Source organism: Protopterus annectens, chromosome 3.part1 (genome assembly GCF_019279795.1).
Source record: "Protopterus annectens isolate FY-2018-M chromosome 3.part1, PAN1.0, whole genome shotgun sequence".
Classification (NCBI taxonomy): domain Eukaryota; kingdom Metazoa; phylum Chordata; order Ceratodontiformes; family Protopteridae; genus Protopterus; species Protopterus annectens.
The window spans coordinates 173,838,205-173,859,437 of record NC_056732.1 but is presented as its reverse complement, the minus strand read 5'-3'; the positions used below and the strand labels follow the sequence as shown (position 1 = coordinate 173,859,437).

At 41.0% G+C, this 21,233-nt stretch overlaps 1 protein-coding gene across 1 annotated transcript in view; it reads left to right on the top strand.

Annotated features, from left to right (window-relative positions):
* The window catches only part of KIF5B (kinesin family member 5B), a 2,669,048-nt gene that overhangs the window by 2,072,833 nt on the left and 574,982 nt on the right, over window positions 1-21,233 (top strand). Inside the window, exon 24 of the mRNA XM_044066703.1 lies at window positions 8,372-8,473. Within this exon, the coding sequence (XP_043922638.1) occupies window positions 8,372-8,473 (102 nt within the window). The remainder of the gene's footprint in view (window positions 1-8,371; window positions 8,474-21,233) is intronic.

Below are 21,233 nucleotides of genomic sequence, written 5' to 3'. Positions count from 1 at the left end.
AGGTCCAGGTAGGCTGTGTGGACCACCTTCCCCTCGTCAATGGCCTTGGTGACTGTTTCAAAGATTTCAACCAGGTTTAAGAGGCAGGATCTGCCCTTAAAGCCGAACTGGGTAGGATCCAGTGTCTGTAGGTCCCCAATATCTTTATTTATGAGGTCCATGATTATCCTTTCCATAGCTTTGCATACCAAGCTAGTCAGGCTTATGGGGCGATAGTTTCCAGGATCCGTTGAGGCACCACCTTTGTGGAGAGGGACCACAGTTGCTGTACGCCACTCTTTGGGTACATATCCTGTAGTAAGGCTGAGATTGAACAGTAGTTTTATGTTTGGGTTTAGCTCTTCTTGGAGTTCATGTAGGACGCAGCCCGGGACACCGTCTGGTCCCATTGATGCTGTGTTTTTTGCTTTGGAGAGGGTGGCTCTTACCTGAGCATCTGAGATGTCAGGGGGGCAGCACTCTGCTGGAATAGATATTTGCCCTTTTGGTGGGGAGGGGGGAGGAGAAGTTTGCACTGAACCTGTCAGCTAGGATGTTGGCAATGTCTGTTGGGTTCGGTGTATTTTTTGTCATTTTGGACTAATTCTGAGCATATCTGGGAATTACCACCCACGTTCCTAACATAACTAAAGAAAGCCTTGTGATTATCCTTAGTGTCCTGTGCAATTTTTCTCTCGAAGCTGGCCTTAGACGATTTTATGAGTGCCCGTAGTTTTTTGCTAATACTGATCAGAGATGCCTTCCCTTTTTGGAATTTTGCTCTATCATTTAGTAGCTTCCTCCTTCTATTGTATAGCTTGTTTATGGCTGGGGTCCACCAGACAGGACGTCTGCCTTTGGAGGATTGGGTCTTGGTTTTATTTGGGATCGCATGATCCATGCATTCCTGAAGGTGTTCATAGAATGCGTTTATAAAGGATTCTGCGGTCTGGGCCATATTTTCCACTGGCCCGGGGGCTTTGAAGGATTCCACCTCAGTTTTGAGGAGTGTGAAATTTGCTTTAGAGAAGTTTTTCACTGTTGTTTTCTGGGCAGGGGCTGGTGTCTGGATGTGAACATCCAGTGAGATTAGTTTATGGTCTGATCTTACCAGTGAGGGATACACTTCTGGTCTGGAGCATAGAGTCCCCATGTTGGTGATCAGGTCCAATATGTTTTCCCCTCTTGTGGGAGTGGTAACAAGTTGTTCCATAGCATTTGAGTTTATAAATTCTGGGAACCTTTGGGCTAGGGTGTTGGAGCTAGAGTAATGCTCCCAGTCTATGTTTGGGTAGTTGAAGTCGCCCAATATAATGGTGTTTGTTCATATTTTCCAGTGTTCTCATGAAGGCTGAGTGGGGTTCCTGGGTTAGGGAGGGTGGTCTGTAGCAGGCTATAAACTGGAAGGCAGTTTTACCCACTGTTAGTTGCACATGGATAGTCTCTGATGCTTCGTGCTGTGCCACCAACCTGGAGGTGTGGGTATCTTTGACGAATATTGATGCTCCCCCTCCTTTTGTGGGTCGGTCCAAGTTTTGGGGCCGAAAAGCATGGTATGAGGTATAACCTGGTAGTGCTGAGGTGCTCTCGGGAGCCTAGAACCAGGTTTCTGTTACTGCACAGATATCGATTTTCTCCATGCTAAGGAGAGTTTCGAAAAGTGCATCTTGAGGTTTAGACTTCTGGCATTGAGTAGCATTACTCTTAGTTTCTTATCCTTGTGATACCTGTGGAGGTGGGTTTGTCTTTGAGCCTTGCCTAAAAAGGCACTATGGGGTAGCAAGAGCCTTTGCCTATATCTGAAACCCCAGGCGTCACAGCTGCAAGCCGTCCCTAGCGAAGCATCGTGGCTTGTCGAGCATGTCATCCCAGGCTGACAGGCATTGGATCCCCTTTGAATGACACCAATAATTAAGCCAGTTGTTGAAATTGATCATCTTGTCTTCATATTGTGGCATCATTCTTGGTGAGGGTAAGATGCTACTCAAGGTCAGGGTCATACCGGCCAGGGCCACATGCTCAGAGAGCTCCTCTATGTCTCTTTTCATGTAGTCCAGGGAGGTACGTCTCAGGTCATTCACAACAGCATGGACAATGACTGAGTCATATTTGTACTTGCCTTGGAGTGACCTGAGTGCTTGTGTTATGTGGCGGATCCTAGCGCCCGACAGGCAGCTCACCGTGACCTTCTCCTTGTTCAGCCTGGTGAGCGGGACGTCAGTGTGCCTGATGATAGTGTCACCTATTACAAGTGTATCAGGTGTGTTGTTTAGCCTTAAGGACTGTGACTGTTCGGCACACTGGCTTTGTGAGCTATGTGTTGCACGTGTTTTGTCTTGAGGTAGCGGTTGCTTGGGTGTCTGCTTTGGAGGTCTCTGCTGCTTAGGCAGATTTTTATTTAGAGCCTCCGAGTATGTTTTTGTGTGTTTATGTGTTTGGCCTGCTGTCGTGGTAGGTCTATGTGAGACTGGAATTGTACTGAGTGTGGTTTCCTTCTCCTCCTGACTGGTTACGCCAGTACTGAGTTGAGAGAGCTTAGCCTCCAGTTTGGCTATATGGATGCATCTCTCACATGTGTTGGAATTTATTGGGAGGAGGAGAGGGTTGTCTGTGTGCATGAGGCAGTTGTAACATTGCCTCAAGATTCCCAGATTCACCAGCTGGACTGGAGAGAAGATTGACAGCTGACCTGTAGACATGCTAGAATAGTATTGGGAATTCCTTTATAATTGAAAAAAAAAGGGCCAATGGGGAACAAGGTACTCAAGAGGACTTTGTGAGAGTGTAGTGCTTTTAATTTTTTAGTGCTGACTTATATAATTGCTTTAGTGAGCAAGTGCCTTTAGTAAGCAAGTGCCAGGTAATTTAAATGCAATGTGTTATCGGTAACTTAAATGCAAAAACGACAAACAGTAACTTTCTTTTAAGTGAAACAAGGAAATGAGTACAGTAAGCAATGCAGATATCACTAGGGATCCACAGAAGCGCTGAAAAGCCGCGTTTTAGGTGGTATTAACGTTTCAGGGAAATAACAAGCAAACAAACAACACGCATACAAACAGAGCTAGATTCAGCAGGCCTGGATCTAGTCTATGCTACAGCAAACAAGGTGTACCAATTTCAGTAAGAAACAGTTGAAATATGCAGACACTATAAGCCTTTAACCAGAAATTCCCAGCTCAGAAGGGCAGAGTCCAGCCTGTCCTCCCACAAGAGTGCAGACCACGAACCTTCTTAATGTAAAATAACTGGCCTGAAGCCCAAGTGCTTAAACCAGAACTAATACACTTTAAGAATAACAGACACTGAGCCCTCAATCAGCAGTTCCCAACTTAGAAGGATGTAAGCCACCTGTCCTGCCACCACAGTGCAGGCCACAAACCTTCCTAATGTAAAACAATTGGTCTGAAGCCCAAGTGCTTAATCCAAAAGACTTAGAATGATAGCTACACTTTAATCAAGTTACTACCAAGCAGTAATAAATACAATTGAATACTTTGAAGAATGCCTGGATTAGTGCTCAAGTTATACAAACAAAGCTAGATTCAGCAGGCCTGGATCTAGTCTACGCTACAGCAAACAAGGTGTACCAATTTCAGTAAGAAGCAGTTCAAATATGCAGGCACTATAAGCCTTTAACAAGAAATTCCCAGCTCAGAAGGGCAGAGTCCAGCCTCTCCTCCCACAAGAGTGCAGACCACAAACCCTTTCTTCAGAGGTACTTGCTTCACTTTTATATCTGAAGCAGCAGCATGGTTTGTTCTGCACACTTCTACACGGTATTCATTACTGGATGTCATTTCCTTCCTCAGAGTTGGTTTTGCTGTTGTAGTCCAAGGAGTTCTAACTGAAAACTCTGCCCAATTTCTTGATACAAAGGTTGATATTCTACACAGCCAAAAATCTAGGAAAACAGGGACTCGGAAACAGTGTGTTTGTGCAATTTATTTCCTAAAAAAACATATGCCAAGACCCTGGAAGAAAACACAATGAAGCTTACAGACAGGGCGACTTAGTCAAGCCTTGTAGTTGTTGATTTAACAGTGTAGTCCACAGAAATCCACAGGATAAAAACGCCAAGGAACAAAGCTTTTCAGCTGTTAAAATTGTTTAATCCAAGCATTCGCTTCACAGGAAAAAACACTGAAATCACACTAACGCTCCAAATGAAAGTACGTTTTCGTTTCAAAAACTTCCTCAGATGTGGGCTGGTAACTGCATCCGTGCATATATATATATATATATATATATATGTCAATTAACATTTAAAACCACCAATCTCATGCTGCATAGTAAATGAGGCATAGTTGAAAAGTATGCCATGAAAACATTTAAAGGCACATTCTAAATGCCTTATTTCTTGCATTAAAAAGTAATATTGACCTAATTGTACTAATGATAATCAAATATCATACCAGTTGTCTAAAAGTTTGCAAACTCTTTGATACAGTCATTTTTATTACTTTAATTTAAACTTTAAAATCTCTAAAACCTTTTAAAACCTTTTCTAAAACAACTTTTAATACAATGCCATCTTGTGGCACAAAGTTGAACTACAATTTTCTGTTATAAAGAATGTATGTTTCCTAGGAATTTCTCTGAACCCAGAACTTATATGGAGTAACTGTTGTAATCATGCTTAAAAAATTCAGAGGAATACAGTAATAAGCAGCTATCCATGTTAATATAAATATGTTTAAAATCTTCATGTTAAATAAATGAATAACGTGCAAAATAACAAAATGCAAAATACAAATACTTTAAAAACATTCTAAAAACACTTTAAAAATTATTTCAGTTTCTTGATGTCAGTGTAGTTCATCATCTTATGTTGAAAAATATATTGTTGAAATACAACTGAGGTAAGTCCTGACATGGAAATTGGTTAATAACTTAATAATTAAGTAAAGGAAGAACATTAGATTCCTACTTGGGATCTATAATTTTGCAGCTCTTAATTTGAGGAGGGGGGGCAATGGAAATACTTTCATTGAGTCTCGGGTGCTTGTTGGCTTGCAACTTAACTTGCCACCAAAGCTCACGGTGCTCAATTCTTTCCTCCCATAAACCACCCCTGACATATTTCACTTTTTCCAGTACAAAAATTTCATAATATGACTCTTCACATTGTAACTTATGTTTATAGAGCACATTAGTTTCTTTTTTGTTTTGTATCTCATACATGTGCTCATAAATTCTTCTTTTCAACTTTCGTTCTGTCTTCCCAACATAGAAGGCTTGACAGGTTCCACAGTTTGCCAAATATACTATTCTTTTGTCCTCACAGTTACTGTATTCTTTCCCCTGGAGAACCAGTTGTCTACTTTCAAGGAACACTGTTTCCCTGTTTATAATATGTGGACACTGAGCACAGTCAGTAGTACTTTTTATGCAAAAAATAAGGCATTTAGAATGTGCCTTTAAAAGTTTTCATGGAATACTTTTCAGTTATGCCTCATTTACTATGCAGCATGAGATTGGTGGTTTTAAATGTTAATTGATATATATATATATATATATATATATATATATATATATATATATATATATATATATATATATGCACTGATGCAGTTACCAGCCCACATCTGAGGAAGTTTTTGAAACGAAAACGTACTTGCATTTGGAGTGTTAGTGTGATTTCAGTGTTTTTTCCTGTGAAGCGAATGCTTGGATTAAACAATTTTAACAGCTGAAAAGCTTTGTTCCTTGGCATTTTTATCTTGTGGATTTCTGTGGACTACACTGTTAAATCAACAACTACAAGGCCTGACTATGTCGCCCTGTCCGTAAGCTTCATTGTGTTTTCTTCCAGGGTCTTGGCATATGGTTTTTTAGTTACTTTTTGACCTGTTGGCAGTTTTTGGCAATTTATTTCCTGTAACATAAGGTGTTCGAAATGCACTATTCTCAATTTAAATATATTAGGTTGGTCTCCTATGTTTCCCTGTAAGCATGTTTTTTTTTCCTTGTTTAGTCTTAATTGCATGTCAAAACAAGAAAGTATTTGATGTACTCTTACATTATTAGGTTGACTTTGACCACTATAGAAGTACAGTGGATTACCTTGTTACCTTGAAAAGGTTGCAATGATGTGAAAACTAGCATCTGATAGCCATACAGGGTTGTAAGGTGACTGTAAACTTGAAAGATAATTTGCAGTCTAGTGAAACAAAATGTAGCATCAACATTCTGTGTAACTTTTTCCAAGAAGTTCTGTGGTGGCTAGAGGCGGCTGCTCTGCTTTTTTCACATAAAATAATTTGTGTGAAAATAGGGATGGAAAAAAAAAAGCAGCACTTCACAGCCATTCCAATTGCTCTTTCTGGTATACTTCTGTGTTGGGCCTTGCTCTATGTTGTCTCGTCAGTGATTATAACTTGCTGTCTGTTTCCATAGATGGTACAGCATTTAAGCGACTACAGTTCCGTTTTATTAAATTATGTATATACCCCATTTCCCCAAAGTGATAAAATGGGAAATGAGTGTGTTATTGATTTTTCTTTTCTTTGCACTTTTATGGCTACTAAGGTAAGAAGGAAGTACACATTAAGGAGAAAAAAAGTCTCAGTTGTTACCAGAGCAACATTAATATTTGAGGAATGCAACTGTATTCTTTACTTATTACTATTGCCTGGGTGCTTGGTCATTGATTTCTGTTTTGTTTATAAGTGTTTGAATATAATTTCAAGCAACGCTGGAGAAAGTCCAAACACCTGCAGCACCAACCTTATGTCATCAGCATGCTGAGAGTGATGACATAGGGTAAATACAGCATGTGAGCAGTGCAAGAAAGCAGTGCCCTTTTTAACTTTTTATAACCAGGAAAATCTTTGGTGGTTTATTCAAATTATGCTACAGGATAAATAATACGATGAGGGCTACAGTGATGGAAGATGTTAGGTAAGTCGCACCTTCCATTGCACGTTTAACCTGTGGTTTGTCACCTTAGCAGTAAGGTAAATGAGCTTATTGCTTGGAAGATGTCCTGTTGGTGAGGCAAGACAGTGTGAAGACAGTTTTACTTGCATAGTACATCTTGATTTATGCACATAGAGTAACGTCTGGCTGGAGTAGGATTATATACCATAATGGTGTGATTTTCTCTGAAGATGACTGGCATCTTCTGTATATATCACAGAGACTGACATAACATGAGTTACAACTCCAGGACACACGTCCTTAGGTTTATGCCTAATTTGTATGTACGTATTTATTTATGTATGTTTGTCTGTATGCATGCATGTATTTATTTACACTTAGTTGACCGGGTTAGTCCCACCAGGCCAATGAACTCTTTTCAGTAAATACTCGAGATATTAATACTGAGTATGGGAAGTTCGGACAAGGCACTGGGGAACTTCCCCTACTCTTGTTTTCAGTAGTGATCTTTTATACCCACCTGAGCTACCAGTAACTCTGGCAGGTAGGGCATCAGTTTATCTCATCCAAAGGATGGCACAATCAAGAATGCAATACCTTCCTTATGCTGCACTGTAGTGTCAGTACTGGAAAATTACTCCAAGCACATGGTATGGAAATGAACCCACAGCCTTCTGATCTTCCAACACCAAAGACAAATGTGCTACTTGTTGAGTTGCTGTTTTATTGTATTGTGGAAAAGTATGGCTCTACCCCTTTCTTGCTTTTGAATCTAACATTTGCATCCAGGATTGGTAGTTATTTTGCATGTATTATGCATCACCCAAGCCCATTTTTCTGGGATCCGTCTGATTTATTGATTATAAATTTGGCTTAGCCAGGGAGCCCCAGCAGTGCAGCTGTATTTCTAGTCCTTTTACTTTGAAGACGGGCACTTCAGTCATCTGCTGTTTGAGTACTTCAGACTGGTGTACTTTTATGTAAGAGTATCTGCATACTGGATCGTTAAGAATATCAGTCAGCAAATATGTTTACGTACCCTCTCTCCCTCCCTTTCCTTTGTTTAGAAGGCATGATTTTGGATTCTGGTTATATTAGGCTTCTTGTAGGTTTGCATTCATTTGCATCTTTACAGAATCTTATTTTCTCTCCTTTCCATAACAGGGTAACAGATGAGCTTTTTCAGGAGGTATCCCCATAATGCTAGTGCCTATGTGATTGCCACTGTATTGACTGATAGTGTCCATCCCTCTTGTGAACTGAGTAGAAGTTTGCATTTGGAATTATCTTCTAATGGCTTGCTGCCCACCTCTGTTGAAATTTGAGTTGAATTTATGAGGAAGTGTAATTGTGGTAATGCTTGGATGTTATTACAAAAAAGGTATGCAGTTTGAAAAACAACCTGAATTAGTACTCATTCTAATTGCAGTTTAAGAACTGTTAAGAGTGTAGTGAAAATTAGTCATAGCTGTTTAATCACAGTTGTAAGTAATCACTTTAATCTTTTCAGTGCGAATCAGAAGACTATGCTTGAACAGGAACGCTTAATGGCTGAACATGAAAAGTTAAAAAACGTAGATCAGGAAAAAAGTCGTAAACTACATGAACTAACGTAAGTACAGTTTGGCCTATGCACAATGTAGTGCTGCTTGGTCCTCATAAATGTTAACATTTTTATGGAAAATACATGAAAACATTTTGTTTTGTGACTGAAGAGGAAAGACATAAAAATTGGTTATACTTTGCACTATTTGAATAGTTTTCTTATCAGAATATCTTTTGCCTTTTGCGCACCTATACCTTAAACTCTGCTTATGGAAGAATTGCCTACCTTATTTCTACAGGTTTTCTCTTACCATCTTAAAAATGTATATTCTGTCCCAGCTAGGAAACTGTCTCAGTAACACATTCTTTGACTATATCCTTTTTCCGATGTTGCTATTCAGATTTAATTTATACAGAGAAGTGCCATATGTATGCAATGCTATAAGTAGGACATCTTGTACAATTGGTGCTGATAGAGCCCCACGAGTGTGACTTGTTTTCAGTGAAATGTACCTGTATCATCATATCCTCCTCCTTCAACCTGCGATCGTAGATGTTTTAAGAGGTAAGCTGCAAGCAGTGCCACAAGTTACTTCGAGCACTGCTGCATTATAGGCTCATCTTTTAGACTGCACTTGCATTTGATTCTACAAGAAATGGGAATATGTACATTTTGTTTACAGTGCTTCATTAGGCATGAATTTGTTGCTTTTATAAACCAAATTATTGGACCATGCAGCACAGTTGTGTTGCGAGCAACTCCAGGTTAACTAGAAACAAATATGATTGTATCTCAGCATATTTTTTTTTAGTTTAAAATATAAATGTTTGTCTAGCATTTTGTGAGAAATGATGTTTGGGTACTCTTAATCTACTTCTTGGCAAAGCTGGTTAAAGTTCAAATTTGATTAAACTAGATATTTGTTTTCCAGAAATGTTAATGTATGTATGTGTGAGTGTGTGTCTGTGTCCTCCTATTCAAATGTTGCAGTATTCTACATATGTGGGTACCCTCCAGCTCATCTGGCCAGGTTTCCAAAGATTTTCAGTCCCTTTAGGTGCGTCTGATGTGACGGCAGGTACGTGGGGACATAAAAGTGACGTCTGCATGCACCAGCCCTCAGAACTTTTCAGCCACCAGTCGTACGCCAAGTGCTCCTGCTTCTTGCAGGCGTCAGATCAGAAAAATTCAGTTAAGTACCCCATTGGGGATCCTTTCAATATTACTGTTATTGCTTATAGTCTGTTCATGTCACCCGGAAAGGGCAGGTGTAAGTGTGGTCGACAGATTCCCCACAAAGACACCCACGATCAGTGTCTCTTCTGTTTAGTCAAGGAACACGACCACGAAAACTGCACCATCTGTAACTCATTTGTCCCTAAGACCTTACGTCACCATTTACAGGTATTACATTTGCACGCCGGAGGGGGACCACCGTTCACTCTGGGCTCGTCGCACACTGCTGCCGCCATCCCTGTGCCTGTCCCAAAGCCTTCTCCCAACCAGACGCCAGCAAGGCCTCTAAAGAAAAAAACAGAAAACAAAACCTGTTTCTCCTGCTACTGAAAGCATGCCCGATTGGCAGGCCTTCAGCCAGAGTTTGTTTAATGCCTTTATGGCCCTTAGGCCTACTGCCCCAGAAACCTCTAGCACTGCACCATATTCAGCCAGCTTTCCCGGAAGCTTTTGCTTCATCTTCCATCAACCTGGACTCCCAACCCCCAGCCCCAAGGAGAGCAGATAGACTTTACAAAGTCCCTGAGACAGCAAAATTTCTGATTGTGCCCACCTGCTGACTCGGCCACTATCTCCATCCCAATTGATAGGGCTTCCAAGCTTCTTACTACCACTACCATCTGATAAGGACAACAAGACTGTGGAGAGATTGGGAAAGAAAATTTACACCTCTGCTACCCTGTCATTCTGAGCCATTTACTACCAAACTCACATGACCAAATATTCTTCAGCTCTGCTGGACAAAGCCAGTAAGGAACTTGCTGACATTCCAGATTGTGCAGCCAAAGCTTCCTTGACCTCCCTTCTAGCCCTCAACTTTCAGGTGAATAGACATTCCTTAAGATGCAGTTATGATGCAGCTGAAGCCTCATCTAGCTCATCTGCATCAGCCTCTGCACTAAGACAATACTCATGACTACGCCTTCAGCCTCTCCCTGATGACTTCAGAGCCAAACTTATTGATGCACCTCTGGATCACTCTGCCCTGTTTGGTGAAAAAGTTGCTGACCTGTTTAAGTCCCTGCAACAAAAACGAAAAGAATTACAGGATCTAAAACACCTAGTCTCGCCCGTCTCTAAGTTCTGTAGGAACTACTCGGCGAAGACTCAGTTTATCAGGAAAGCAGACAGCCCCCTCCGGCTAGAGCTTTTCCTTCCTACAGCCAAAGGCCTTCATTTCCTGATAGGGCAGATAGTGTCTCACAGCCTGCCAATCTTTAACCCCCCCATCGCTCCCCCTGTCTGCCAGTCTCTCTCACTGTCTCCCTGCATGGTCACTTATTACCTCAGACAAGTGGGTCCTGTCCATCATACAGAATGGTTACTTCATGTCCTGGCTCACCCCCAAAGCTGGGCGTACCCAGCCACCCACCAGTCAAGTACTTGTCCTACGACAGGTCCTGCAAACCCTACTAATACAAGGCACTATAGAACCAGTGCCTACAGAATCAAAAAGAAAAGGATTCTAGTATAGAATCCTTTTGGTTCCCAGACAGGATGGACAATGGAGGCCTATTTTAGACCTCTCCTGCCTCAACCCCTTTTAAGTTCCTACCTTCAAGATGCTCACTCTGCCTACCCTCTTCCCCTTCTCTTCTCACAGGGATTCATGGCAACCCTGGACATAAAGGATGCCTACCTTCACAAACCTATAAAGCCCACTTTCAGAAAATATCTCAGATTTCTTGCAGGCTCAAACCAATTTTTAGTTCTGTGCATTGCCCTTGGGGCGATGTTCTTCGTGTTTCACTGTTGCAGTCATTACATTTGGGTTATCTGCTTGCAGGTAGCCTTCAGTCGACCTGATTAACAAAGTTGTGGGTCCTGCGTCAGTTGCTGTCACTTCTTCCATGATGTTAGATTGTCAGGGGTATAAAACATGCAGCAGACGCCCTTACATCAGTCTTTCTTGCCGTGCGGTGCCCGAAGCAGAAGCAGTTCACAAGTGCCAGTCGGCCGACTCCTGAAATTTTTGTTTTCTCGTTTTAGAACCGAAGTCTTCAACTAAAGCTAAGTACCCCATTGGGGAAACTTTTTCTTGCTCCTTACCAATGTCAGTAAAAGTTAATTGCATTACTTGTGGAAAGCAAATACCACATAAAGATTTTCATTCATACTGTATTCCTTGCCTAGGCCCTGACCACGATGTACCTTCCTGTCGGTTTTGTGCTTTATTTAATCAGCGCACTATCCGTCGTCTGTATATTTTCGCCTCTAAATATTTTGGTTCTCGGTTTAATTATCCCGAAATGTCAGTTAGCCATCCGACTACCGGGATTCCGAAAAAAACGTAAAGATAAAGACAGAGACAGGCTGCCGAAGTCCATAACTGCAGACAACACTTCTCACAAGCCAGTCTCCAGTTCGCCAGTACTCAGTGAGGTGCTTTTGCAGCCCCTGATACCTGCTACTTCTGATTCGCAGGCCTCTACTGAGACCCATTCGGAGTCCAGTATGCCGGAGATGCTTCAACTGTGGAACCCGCGGATGTCTCTACCTTGGATGGATCTGGAGCCGCTGTGCAGGCACTGGCTTCTGAGGGTGTATTCAGGCCTACGGACTTGCATATTAAACCTACGCCTCCTTCTTTACTTAGGACTAAATCTCGATCCATGCCTAAAAAATCGACGCCCAGGCCACATGCTCCGGCCTCTATGCCTAAAAAACAAATGATAAGAATGGCTGAAGATCTAATAGCTCTAATCAGGGGTAGCCAACCCCCCCCCCCCCTCTAAGAGGCCTAGGACTGAAGTTGATTATAAATCTTCTGATCAGGATTCTGTTTCTGATTCTTCTAATGATCTGGATTTGCCCTTATCTACTTATGAAGATTCTGATGCAGAGGACTCAATTCCCTCTGATTCCCCTCCTGAGGATTTTTCTTTTGGGGAAACCTTACATACTCTAAGGGAGCATTTCCACTGGGAAAGCCAGGATGTTTCCGATTAAGAAAAGAGGCTTAGGGTTTTCTTTCTCCTACCTCAGCATAGGCCTTTAGCTAATCCTCCTGTACCAGACATTGGTGATGCTTTTTTGGAATCTAGTTTGGCTCCTGATTCCCTGCCTCCTGCTCCCAGAAAACCTGACAGATACTACAGGGTCCCGGAGTCCCACAAGTTCCTTTTTAAAAATCCTATTACAGATCCAGAGACTATTTCACAGGGGCCCAAGGGCATTAAGGCTTTTACTGCTGAAAATCCTACCCCTTCTGATAAGAGACTTCAGGGCGCTGGCTAGATGGGGTAAGAAGGTTTACACTTCTTCAACCTTGGGCCATTAGGGCGTTAAACTGCCAGTTTCATATGTTAAACAGAAAATTATGTTGATTCCTGACTGTGTGGAAAATAAAGAATTACAGGATTTAATGCTTTCTGCAGAACAAGTTGGAAAACATACTTTGCAATATGGTTTTGATTCATTAGAGGCCTCTTGCAGGGCTGCTGTTACCTGTTCTGTGCTCAGAAGGCATGCTTGGCTTAAGGAGCAATCTTTGCCTGATCATGTTAAAGCTAAATTGTTGGATGCTCCTATAAATCAGGACCGCCTGTTTGGCAACAAGGCTGAGGAAGTTCTTAAAAAGATGGAAGATAAAGCTAAATCTATGCAAACTGTTAAAGATTTTTTACAAGTTCAGCCACCTAGATCAACTGACTGCCCCTTTGGGGAGAAAGATTGCTCTTCATGCAAAGAATTGGGAGCTCATTACCCAGGGCAAATGGGTTTTAAATAGTGTCCCAGGGATACAAATTTCACTTCCACATGTGGGTATCTGGACCTAGCCCCAAATCAGTGGGCAGAGGCCCAAAAACAAGTACTTTCTCTCTTAAGCATGGGGGCTATTCAGCTGGTACCAGAAGAGGAAAATGGACAAGGTTTCTATTCAAGACTTTTCTTGGTACCCAGAAAAGGCAATTCATGGCTTTCTGTCCTGGACCTGTCTACTCTAAGCACCTGTTTGGAGATTCAAAAATTCAAGATGCTGACTCTTCACCAATTACTTCCTATGCTAGGCAAAGATGCCTAGTTGGCAACACTAAATTTAAAAGAAGCATACCTGCATATCCCAATGAGGGAATCTTGCAGAAGATACCTACACTTCAGAGCAGGCTACATGCACTATCAGTTCTCTGCATTGCCCTTTAGCTTATCTACTGCTCCCAGGGTGTTCACATAGTGCCTAGCTGCAGTCATTGCATTTTGCAGGCAAAGAAATGTTTAAATATACCCATACCTGGACAATTGTCTAATTCAGGCAGAAAAAAGCCAGGACATACTTTTGAATCATCTGGCCTTTGTACAAAGGGTTCTAAGTTGTCTGGGGTACACCATAAATGAAAAAAAATCACACCTGGTACCCTGTCAACAAATTATATTCCTGGGAGCAAGCTTGAATACAACTTCCCAGATGGCTTACCTCATGCCAGAGAAACAAATTCATTTGACAACCTACTTCAAACAAGTGGCCACAAAAACCCTGCTATCTGCAAGACAAATACTACAAGCCTTGGGGTTCATGGCCTCCTGCATTCTTCTAATTCCATATGCAAGACTGCTTATGAGGAAACTACAGTGGTATCTAAAAAGCCTATGGTGTCAACATTCTCAAGATCTAGAAACAATGATTCCTATCATTCCTTGCCTACGCCTAGAGTTCCTTTGGTGTGCAAAGGCCTGCCACCAAAACAAGAGACTACCTTTCACACCACCCCTTGCCAGCCAAACCCCGACAACAAATGCATCAGATTATGCATGGGCTCACCTGGCAGGGAAGTGCATTCAGGGAAATTGAACCCAAGTCAAATGCACCTGCATATCAATCAAAAAGAAATGTTAGCTGTACAGAATGCTTCGACAGCCTTCAAGGACCACATTCTTCCAGGACAATTAATGGTAAAGATGGACAGCACCACTCATTCTTACCCCCTCTGCAGACTAGCCATGGCATTGTGGAACACAGCCTTGAGCTACCAAGTGCACCTCCAAGCTGAATTCCTGCCAGGAAAATTAAATACACTGGCAGACGGACTAAGCAGAAACCTCATAGACCCACACGAGTGGAAACTGGAACCAAGGAATTTTCAACATGTTGACAAGCAAATGTGGGAGCCTAGATATAGACCTGTTTGTCTCTTCCCCAGAACTACCAATTGGACAAATTTTGCACAAGGACTCCCCACAAATAAGCCTGGAAAGTGGATGCTCTGTCCTTCAGCTGGAAAAACCTATCTGTCTATGCCCCCTCCTCTGCCTCTGTTCTCCAAAGTACTACTAAAAATCAAACAGGACAAACCAAGGATGATTTTGATTGCTCCAGACTGGCCACGCCAACACTATTACCCCCTCCTGCGCAGTGTGTCACGGTTATCTCCATGGCACCTGCCTCAGACTCCTTCCCAACCAGATTCTACACCCTCAGCTTCTAACACTGAACCTTGCAGCCTGGCTAATTACTTAATCTCTCCTTTACCATCCCTTTTCAAACCTGTGATGGATATCATTTTAGAGGCAAGGAGGCCTAGTACTAGAAAATCTTATGCTGAAAAATGGAAAAGATTCTGTGCCTGGAACCAATCTCAAGGGATGAGCACAACAGCGCCCAATTTACCCCGGATTTTACAATACTTAACTGAGATGCTTCTATAAGGGCCTGTTTTTTTCCTCCATTAAAATCCACGCCTCAGCTATTTCAGCTCATTGTAACACAGAACCTCCCCTCTTCTCTCATCCACTGCTCAAGCAGTTCCTTAGAGGGGCCAACAATTTGAGACCACCCAGGAGGGCTCCAACCCCAACCTGGGACCTTAACTTTGTCTTGGAGAAACTCACTCTACCTCCTTTAGAGCCAGCTGCTACTGCAGACTTAAAATTTCTTTCTTGGAAAGTAGCTTTCCTTTTAGCAATCACTTCAGCTAGAAGGGTATCTGAATTACAGTCACTTATGGCAGTGGAGCCTTTCATCATCTTTCATGTGGACAGGGTGTCCCTCAGAACCAATCCATCCTTCATACCCAAGGTGGTATCTAGTGTGGCTCTTAATCAGTCCATTCATTTGCCAACCTTCTTTCCCAATCCACAGAATAAAGGGGAATAGATACTGCATTCCTTAGATGTGCACAGACAACTTAGATTCTACTTGGACAGGACTAAACCTCAAAGGAAATCTGAACAACTGCTGGTGGCATTTGCTGCAGGGGCAGAGGAGAAGGCTATTTCAAAGCGTACCATTTCTAAATCGATAAGCCATTGCATTCATTTCTGCTATAAGCACCATGGAAAACCTATCCCCCAGGGGATCAGACCTCACTCCACCAGGGCTGCATCTACCTCTACAGCCTTTCTCAGAGGCGTGCCTACCAGGGACATCCTAGAAGCTGCTACCTGGAGTTCTGTACATACTTTCACCAAGCATTATCATTTGCCAGTTTTCTCTAAATCCAGAGCTGGCTTTGCTACTGCAGTCTTGCAGGGCCTTATAGCTGACCCTAATGCTATCTAAATTCCCCCTCCCAACCATAGCTGTGGGAATCTACCCAAATGTAATGACTGCAGCAGTGAAACATGAAGAACATAGTACAGTTGTGTACATTTACCATAAATGTAGATGTTCGAGTGTATTCACTGTTGCAGTCCAGGTTACCCTCCCGCCATCTCCATCATTCTACAGTTTATCTTTCCTTCTCTATATTCTACAACCTATGTGGTGTATTTGCTTGTAGATGAAGGTAGTTTATTTTGATGCATGTATATACATATATATATTATATATAATATTGCTACCTTTTTGGGGGCACCTTACATCTGGGGCAAGAAAAACTAAAGAAAATGGCGTCGGCTGCATGTTTTATACCCCTGATGACCTGACGTCATGGAAGAGAAGACAGCAACCGACACAGGACCCAAGACTTTGGAATTCAGGCCGACTGAGGGCAACCTGCCAGCAGATTACCCAAATGTAATGACTGCAACAGTGAATACATTCGAACATCTACATTTATGGTAAGTGTACATAACTGTACTTTTCTGAGACTTCCAGGTTACGTGGCAGCCATCATACCCATGTTGGCCAATGGCAAGAATGCACATGAGGGAAGTACAGTGGTATCTTCAATCAGTGTGGACTCTGCACTCCCATCCTCTAGAGTTCAGGGTCCCCCTCCTTCCTTGTTTGAAACACGAACTGAGATGGTGGGTGGCTCAGGTGGCCCAGAACCCAGGCCTTACCCCTACAAATACCCAATCCCTCCCAGACTATGCACACAGATGCCTTAGATCTGGGTTGGGGAGCAACCCTAGGACAGAGGAAAGTGCAAGGTTTGTAGACAGACACAAACTAGACCACTTAAATGTCAGAGAAATGAGAGTGATCCTCCTTGCTCTACAATCCTTTCAACCCTATCTAGAGCTTAGTCCTCTCAAGATATTCACATACAACACCACAGTTCTGTGGTGCCCACAAACAAGGAGGGACGAAGTCATACCTTCTACGCAGACTAGCACTGCAGTTGTGGAAACTAGCCACTTCACAGAGAATTACCCTGTAGGCAGCCTACATACTGTCCCCATGCAACTCCCAGGCAGATCTCCTAAGCAGAACCATTTCAAACGACCACGAATGGATGCTTCAAAAAGATGCTTTCCTAAATCTGGTCCACAAGTGGGGTATACCACAAATAGGCCTGTTTGCCTCCATAAACAGGCAACGTCCTGGAATACTGCACGAGGACACACGACCCCAAGGCACTGGCGACAGATGCCTTCTTGATGACCTGGAAGGGGAAATTTCTGTATGCATTCTTACCTTTCCCCTTGATACAAAAGGTGCTGCTGAAAATTCGGCAGGACACACCAAAAATCTTGTTGGTGCCTCCCTAACTGGCCAAGACAGCACTGGTTCCCCCTTCTCCTTTATTTGTCCAAGGGCAATCACCAAAGTTACCCCCCTCAGTGGACCTGATCACACAGCACAAGGGGACTCAGATACACCCACAGTTGCAATCCCTGCACCTCACCCTATGGCTGATAGGATTGTGATCCAGAAAACCGTCTCCTCCTCCCTGAGATCTTGACTATGTACTAGAAAAACACTCTAGCCCCCTTTGAGCCAGCAGACAAAGCTCCCATAAAATTTTGCACATGGAAAACTGTTTTATTGGTAGCCCTGACCTCTGCCAGAAGGGTCTCAGAATTACAAACCTTTATGACTACACCACCATTTTTAGTTGTCTACCTGGACAGAGTAATTCTCAGGACTTGACCCCTCATTCACCCCCCAAAAGTAGTGAATGACCTATCCTTGAACCAGGCCATCCACCTGCCTACCTTCTACACCAATCCACAGGGGGATAGTGAGAGAGTACTTCATTCCCTAGACATCCACCAACAAGGTAAAAACAACTGGAAAACAACCACCCTGGACCAGGAATCAACCAAAAAGGAACTTTATTTGAAATAAAATAAGCGCTTTCGCGTATCACATACACTTCTTCAGATTTAACAAAATACAGGTTTGAAATCCTTTTTTATATAGCACTTCATTAAAACTAATTAAGTACATAATTAAGTAATCAATCAATTAATCAATTAAAACCTGTCTAAAATCAAGGCAAAAATCATCTCTCCCTAATTCAGCCTTTTCTTTTAAGCATTCACTGTATATTACATATGTCTAAATAAACATTATGTTTCAGCATTTAATCTGTGGTATACGGAACACTTCATAAAAATCACTATCATATAAAATAGTAATGATGACATATTAAAATATAAAGTAACCAAGCTAAATATTGATGAAATAAAGTCCTGGAGTATATTTTTAGATGAATCCTATATATTAATTCATATATAAAAATATAATTCTACAAAGATAACAGAATTCCTGTAACCTTTTCCAGATGTACATCATCAGAAACTAGAATTTTTAGAATTCATGATATAACTAACAATTTTTGTGTCTCCTTTGTGATACTAAACATGCTACTTTATCAAATTAGAGACAAGGATACATGATAGAGTATATAGAGATAAAAATATAAAAAATATAAAAATATATATGATATCTTATCAGGGTGCATCTGTTGGAAAATAGATATTAATATTAATAAAATAGCTAAAATCTCTAACTTCATTACCTTGCATCAAGGATAGGTTTAATATTGACTGCTTGATTAAGGCCAGGTTCTATATGGGCCTTTAATCTAAAAATCCATGAAAGTTCAGTGGTTTCTAAAAAATTATTGATGTTACCCCCTCTTTTATTCTGTTTAACAAGTTGTAATACCCTGAACCTAAACTGATGATCAGAAATTTCTGTTGTATGTTTAGATAATGCATTTTTCTGGTTATTCTTCCTTATATCATATAAATGACCATAAATTCTTTCTTTTAGCTTCCTAGATGTTAACCTGCCATAAAAAGCTGTACATAGTGTGCAGGTAGCCAGGTATATCAAATTCGTACTATCACAATTGGCATAAAACCTTGGTTCAAAACTATAAGTCATATTAGGATGAATAAAAATCTGAGTTTGTTATATATCCACACATCTTGCATCTATTGCATGTATAAGTACCTAATTTATTTTTATTCACTTCATGTGAATCAAAATGATGGTCTTTGCAAAGAATCCTCTTCAAGTTCTTGCTGTTCCTATAACTGAAACTAGATGTAGATCCAACTATTTTAGATGTTTTCGAATCCATTAAGACATGCCAATTTTTCTTAATTATGTTTACTATCATGTTGTTATCATTAGTATATCTGGTAATAAAAGTCACACGAGTCAAATCCCATCTTGTTAAAATTGTCATGGCTAGCATGTGTTCTAAAACAACATTTCTCCTTCTTAGTCAACCAATTTTTATTATGCTCCAACATGTTACTATTATAGCCCCTATCTAAAAACAGCTTATGCATATTGTCTAACTCAGCCTGCATAACTCATATATCCTCACATATTCTCATTATCCTTGTAAATTGTCCTTTAACTACGTTCGAAAAAACAAACCTTGGATGCATGCTAGTATGGTGTAAAATCGCATTCTTCCAGCAAGCTTTCCTGTAAAGTGAAGTAGAGACTTTACCCCCTTCCTTCTTGGTTATAGTAACATATAAAAAGTTTATCTTATGTGAGTATTCTAAAGTGAATCTCAGGAACTCAGTTGTAGTTTCCATTTCATTAATAAATACTCTTAATTCATCTATTGTACCTCTCCAAAAAAGAAGTATGTCATCTACAAATCTTTTGTAGAACATCACTTGTGAAAAAAACTTACTGCTGAACAAATATTCATTCTCCCAATAATAAACAACCATATTAGCATATGAGTTGGCACAGGGGGTGCCCATAGCACCCCCCCCCCATTGTTGTGCATATAACTCGCCTCTGTACATAAATATGTTATTATGAAGTATAGTATCTAATAACATGGTAATGAGTATAAGTTTATCTTTATTGACATCTTGATGTGATTTCAAGACTTCTCTTATTGCTTCCATCCCAAAATCATTTGGGATGGAAGTAAATAAGTTTTTAGCATCAAGGGTAACTAGTATATAATTTGAGTCAGACACTTCATTGTTAAACTCAGCTAACTGTTCAAGTAACTGGTAGCTATCTCTCAAAATGCTAGGGATTTTTCTTAAAGGGCCCAATAAACTATCTATATAACTTTTACCCAGCCATTACCTACTACAATAGGCCTCATGGGTAAAGGCAAAACATTTTTATGTACTTTGGGTAGGCCCTTAATATAAGGGACCTTAGGATGCTGTATCAAAAAATAATTATACAAGTCTTTAGATATCTGTCCACACATTAACAGGTCATAAATATCATCATGAACCCTTTCTGTTACTTTCAAAAGATGATTGCGGTCAATATTTACATATGTATTAGCTTTGTTTAACATTTCCAGCATGATCTTATCATAATCTTCAATATTCATCAATACCACCCCCCCCCCTTGTCTGCTGGTTTTATCATTATTTTATCATTGTTACTTAGATCATGCAGTGACTGTTGTTGCTCCCTGGTTAAATTATAAAATATACATTTATGTTGTAGTTTTGCAAACTCTGCATAAAAATCATTTTCACATAGTTTAATAAAACTGTCCACATTATTCGGTAAAGAAGGAATAAACGAACTTTTGTTCCTAGGTTCTTGAGTAGTTCGTATACTTTATGATTAGAAGCAAACATTAACTTGAGCGCTATAGCTCGCCCAAACAGTCTCAAGTCCACTAGTAACTCACTTAAATTGCTAGATTGTGAGGGGATGAAGGATAATCCCTTGTTTAATAAAGAACTATCCGAAGGACTGAGTTTATAATCAGAGTAGTTAAATATTAGTTCATTAAGTTTTTGGTTTTGTTTTTCATACCTTGATAATTGCCCGAGAACTTCCGTTTCACTCGACCACGGCTCCTGGATCTTGTTCTTGGAGCTTCTCTTGATTTTACCGGAAACGGAAAAAAGTGTTCCAAATTTTTATTCCAAACCTTTGGTTTAGCTCCCAACACTATATCTCTGTTGTCCGCTTCAAACGCCTGCTGATTAGGCGGTGGTGTTGTCATTGTAGGTGAGGTATTCA